Raw genomic sequence first — 6,000 nt, 5'->3', positions numbered from 1 at the left:
TTTGGCACGCATATTCAAGTTTTCTATCCTCAACATCTAAAATTCTCTTCTCTGTCAAATGTTCTTGTATTTTGTTCACAAACCCTGCCTGAGCAGCATTACTGTTTGGGAAAATAGCAATTTTTTTCTGTGATATATTCATTACCTTCTAAGACCGACTGCTTTAGATCAAAGTAAGGCAGTGTCTCTGCATCACAGCCCTCTTTTGCTCTGGTGACATCATAGGATTGGACGCCATTTTAAGAAGGCTTTTGTTTTTGGTATTGTGAAATTGTGATTGCATTACTGATGTCAATGATGTGATCTGATCACTGATATTTTTGTATTTTTTTAATGTCATCAGTGATGAGGGATCATGTCATTAGCAGCACACATGAGTTTTTAAGTTTAACAACCTTGTTTTTGTTTAAGTGGTCTGACTGCCTCCACTACAGACTTAACTTAGCACAACAATTTTTTAAGTGAATACAGATATATAAACATTTGTAGTCTATATAAAGGATAATTAATAGTGTTCTGAATGCAATCAATGAGGTCAAAAGATGAGAGATTTTCAATGTTCGAAGAATAAAGCACTAAGTGGGTATACTTAGTGTCCCTCTGTTGCACTACTTGGAGGCTAGATAAACCTTTTTTCAATTTCGAATAAATTCCACAGTGAATTCGTAGTAATTTGATTCTGAAGAATATCTTCGAAAAAAACAAAAACATTTTGATCAACAAGTTCAAAGAAAAAAAAATCCTACTTCTACTATAGAAAGCGCAGTTAAAAGAGCTGATAACATTGACAGAACACAATTGCTAACCCCTCAGAAAAAAACAGATCCCTACAACAGACCCGTCTTCGTATCCAAATATTCCATGAAAAGCTCGCAAATTAAAGTCATGTTGAAATACTGGCCTATGATACAGAATGAGAGTGACTTCAAAGGGATCTTTAACACACAACCGTTATTCACATAACAACGTACCAAAAACTTGAAGGAACTTTTATCCAAACCTCAGACACCGGCAAATACAAATAACACAACCCTGTCTAAATTGCAGCCACAGCAATAACATCATAAAAGGCACAAGCATTCCACAACCTACCAAAGGCACACCAATCCAACTCCGAAACACCGCTACTTGTGACTCTAAAAATTTGGTATACCTATTGAAGTGTTCATACTGACCTCCCTACGTGGGAAAAACGGACCGCAAGATCAAAGTGAGACTGAAAGAACACAAGAGCAACATACGTACCAAGTCAGACAAATCATCCATAGCAGTACACTTCACCAAAGAACGACACAACATCAGTCAATTGAGATTTATGGTATTAGAAACTGTAACCATGTTGGAAGGAGTGGACAACAGAAAGAGAATATTGCCAAAAGAAGTAATGTGGATAAAGAATTTGGACTCTTGCCAGCCAAAAGGTCTCAATGACTGTATAGAATACAGTTGTTTTTTGTGAACTATGTATCTGGGTACTTTGCACGCTTAGCAACAACTCATTGTAATCTGTTTTATGTTCTAGTATTACTGTGTACCTTTCAGTAATTTTCAGTGTAAGCAATTTTAGCCCCATTATTTTTCCCATCCTTTCTCCTGACTTTTACAGGATTTGGTCCATGCACACCAGCCCCCTTGTTACCCTCACGTGGTATTTTCTTCACTCCTAGTGGTTTTTGTGTTGCACCGGTAGCTAAGTGGCACATTCACACGTATCACCCCGCTTTGACTTGTTTTCACTATTCCAGGACACCCCTTTGCATGTTATCTCATTTTTCCGACTTACTACGCCATTCCACATGGCGCCCACTCCTTCAGCTTTACGCTGCGAACGTCAAACGTACTAGTCCATTTTCCAGTTCATGTGCCTCATGATGCGTTTAAACATCAGCGTACTCAACGTCTTCATTACTTCCTTATCTTTACACCGAACGAGAACTGACATCGTAAGAGTCACTTTGTGATTTCTAAGGTAAGCACTACGCGCATCCGCTTAGCTCAGGCTACCTTTAACTATTGACGCAGTGAGCGTCTCATGTTTTCTTTCAGTCTTCACTTACAGAATTCGAAAATCTGTACGCTCCATCTCCCCGGTCTCCGTTCTGATTTTGTCCAGGTCGATAGTTTTTTTACACATTTATCCCTCTATCTTAGGCCTCACTAGCCTCGTCACCCTGGTTCTCCTTTACCGTACCTCACCGGCACTCACGATCCATAGTTTGTACTAGACATCGGTCTTTCACTTCGTTCTTGTTCACTGGGTTCCAGCTTGTTCACGTCACCATCCTTCTACTTCTTCGTTTCGCACGGCTCATATATTGTGCATGTTTCACATCTAAATGTTCACCACGTGTGATCGCCATTTCACAACAAAGATCCACAATACTCCTGGTATTTTTCTGTTGATATCTTGGCATGTTCTCACCACAGCATTATGGACATTAACATGCATTACCTTCAATTCACCAAGTCCTCTGAGTATTTCTACACTACTTAAGAGCAGTAAGTACTGAGTTTTTGATTTTTCCTTTGTTCTGCACTTTTTAACTTACAGCTTGTATATACCAGAAGGCTTCTGTGTTAATGTTGATGCCTATTTATTCATTAATTGGAAACACCGTCCCCTGATTAAGGGTCTTTGACCCGGAATGCATTGGGATAATGGAGTTATGTACATAAGATGTGGCGACATTAGGAAAATGTGGAAATGATTTATAGTCATATATGAGAAGTATCATTATGATGACTAATTGTGGATAATAAAAAAGATATTCTTCAGAATCAAATTAATACAAATTCACTGTGGAATTAATTCGAAATTAAAAAAAGGTTAACTAGCCCCCAAGGAGTGCAACAGAGGGACATTAAGTACTCCCACTTAGTGCTTTATTATTTGTGCATCCAGACTCCCTCTGGTCAGAGGGGGATAGCTCGTGTGCACCCAAAGAGTTGTAAATCTTATTTAAACACAATCCAGTCTACGAATTAATTAAGTGTGTCTCATCATCCCCATTCTTTAGATTTTTATTGTTGTCAGAACTCCATAATTACTCTGTTGGACAACAAAACCTGTGTTGTATTTTATATTACATTTCTATATTGGGGGTTAGCATGAATAAATGTGTTTTAAACAGAAAATAAGTTTATTTTAATCATAAACTAAAGTGTGAGTTACACTAATTTTAATTAACAGGGAAGTTGATTAATGATTTTGTTCAGAATGTGATCTTTTCCTCATACAAATGTATTCAACCGAGAGATCAATTAGCGGCTGTGTAGGAACAGACTGAGTAGTCTATCCATTGTTTGAAATCAATAGTGAGTGAGAATGTTATAATAGCAATGGAAAAAGTATATGCTGTATATCAATGGCTGTATGGACACACAGGCTACTTTCCACAAAAGTGGTTCAAACTTATACTTTATATAGGTACAATTATGTACATTTTTAAATTTAAGCTCACCATGAAGAAAAAGTATAAGAGGTCCTGGATTGCAACAAAAAAAACTAATTTTTAACCAGACTGGATCAGACTCATACAGAGGAGTTAATGAATAATACATTATGAATCAGGAATATTTCAAATCAAGTGCACCACAACTGTTCCTAGGAATAAAACACCAGTCAGCCATATAATTATGTATTTTTTAGGTGATCGTTTATTTCTAATAATGTGTTTTGACTCAATGGATAGCTTTAGAACAAGCCAACATTCGTACAGTTCAGGTAAATGCAACTGGTACAGTTCAGTAATACAAAAAGAAATTAAAACAATGCACCACAGTCCAAGAAATGTATGTACATGAGATGCACTCTATGTGGGTTCTCCAACTGTGCAACTCGTACAACTCTTGTAAAAGGACCCCTATAATTACAAATTCACTCTGCCACACTTTCATCGGACCAGTAAATATAAAAATGTCAACTTTACATAGGTGGGAACAATAAAACACATTATAAGATTTACATTATACATATAAAAGTAAATGGGCCATCTAGAATATGTTATATAAAGATACATTAAACAATAAAATGCTGCATTATTAAGGTTATCACATTTTAGTTTGCATAACTACATGGAACAATCACATTTATTTGTACATCACCTCTGTATACATTTCACATGTGGTTACTTCATTAAAAACGTCTGTCACGTTAAAAAACTCTGTATTTAAAAAACATTTAAAGACATTTGAAATCAATGTTTACAGAATCCATCGGAATGATGGGGCTGAGCACAAACAGGGGCGTGCAGTATCTTCCGCACTTGTAAACAAGTACTGGAGTAAAGTGTCGCAGTCTAGGTGAGGAGTAGTAGGTAGCAAATCGGGACTGCAGTTTCCCTCTTTCGAGAAAGAGATGGTCTCAAGCCACTATCAAGATGTTTTTTCCCTGTAGTCAGAGATCGCTTTCCACAACGTACAGAGCATCCCCCCTCTGCAAAAGAAGACAATGATAATGAACTATTATGAGTGTATGCAGACATTTTCATTTAAGTTGTTGATTGTTGTAATCAGACTTTGTTGTACAACAGTTTATGAACACTGCTTATCAGAGTGAAGCAAAATACCAGAAAATGTTGGGTAAAATGAAATAGTATAAATAGTTATAACCAACTTAATAAGGTGCTTCCAACTTGGGAACACATGAAGGATTTGATACCCAATACTGCACGGTAGGACGAGCGGAAACTATCCATAGGTCCTAAATTTGAGCAGTTGTTGAAAATTGATCACCAACATTGTACGACCTGCCTATAATTTTGTGCTGTGACCTATGTACTAAGTACTAAGGAATTGCGTAACAAACAGTACAGATGTAGTTGGTCTTCTTAGGGAATATTTTTTAGGCTCATTACTATTTGCAATTGGCTAGGTGCACAGGAACGGGGACTTGCAAAGGGCAGTAGGCCTCAAATGATTGCTCCAAATGGCAAACAGTTCTTTTAAAGCAGTCTGTGTTCCTTAAGGGACCAGTGCTGCTTCTCACTGTGAATTTCAAATATGGGTGAATGCCTCTTTCACCCATTCATCTCCTAATAGGGATAGGGAATGAGTTGCAAAAGCTCTTTTACCAGTCAAAGAGGCTTTTACAAATTTCAAAAGGGGTTTAGTTAATTGTAAAAAGCCTTTTTGCATTAGCAAACCCTGTGATATATGTGGCTACAAAAGGGCTTAGTACAAAAGAATCAAAGCTAATACACAACCAAAAGCTATGTCACGAAAGATAAGTTCTTCAACAGTTTTTAAAACTGATGTCAACAGTCTTGTACCATCAACCAGCATCAATAAGCAATAACAGTAATAACAGTAATATTTTCAAGAAAGCGATCAACAGGTCCCAGGACGGGCAGAGATCAGTTGATTAGATCAGAGGAAAAAAAGAGGACATCCGATGCATAAAACCACTCAACCAAAAAGATTTTGCCTAATCGTGTTGATCATGGATGGGATCTCACTGTTGATAAAGAATTATCCTTGGTAACTGCAAGCTTCCGGATCTATGGGTACATTGCCTTAAATGCTTACAGAAGCTAAGAAAAATAGGAAAAATGCTCAAGCAAGATTAGGAGGAATATGTACAAGAAAGTAAAACAAGTGACGAGGGAGACAATTCACCATTAACACTTAAATCGTAAGGCAAAGCACAATGGACAAGCAAAACTAAATCTCGACTAAGCAAATCAGAGTGTACAAGGCAATATTCTGAATTCAATTTCTGTGTGCAACAACATACAAACCTAAAGCAAAGCATATTAACAAAAAGAAACACTGTAAGCAAAATATTACTGAACGTCAGAACAAAGTGGTTAAAAATAGATCTTTGACGTATGATGTTAAATGAATTAGCACACAGAATAGTGCAATACAAAGAGGATTAATTGGGAAAATCAAATATTTTGCGTCAATAAAACCTAATATTTTAGATTTCTAGAAGAGTTTAACCACAGGCACAAACTCACAAGACCCGCAACTCCATTATAAGCAACATACACTGTTCAC

At 36.9% G+C, this 6,000-nt stretch overlaps 1 protein-coding gene across 2 annotated transcripts in view; it reads right to left on the bottom strand.

Moving 5' to 3' along the window:
* Positions 1 to 3,634: 3,634 nt before the first annotated feature.
* The window catches only part of MAP3K5 (mitogen-activated protein kinase kinase kinase 5), a 1,016,304-nt gene continuing 1,013,938 nt past the window's right edge, over positions 3,635 to 6,000 (bottom strand). For both annotated transcript variants that reach the window (XM_086927404.1, XM_086927403.1), the window contains exon 30: positions 3,635 to 4,435. In XM_086927404.1, the coding sequence (XP_086783530.1) occupies positions 4,375 to 4,435 (61 nt within the window). In that variant the 3' untranslated portion in view covers positions 3,635 to 4,374. The remainder of the gene's footprint in view (positions 4,436 to 6,000) is intronic.

Source organism: Lissotriton vulgaris, chromosome 6 (assembly GCF_964263255.1).
Source record: "Lissotriton vulgaris chromosome 6, aLisVul1.2, whole genome shotgun sequence".
Taxonomy (NCBI): Eukaryota; Metazoa; Chordata; class Amphibia; order Caudata; family Salamandridae; genus Lissotriton; species Lissotriton vulgaris.
This window is presented reverse-complemented; position numbering and strand designations above follow the sequence as displayed.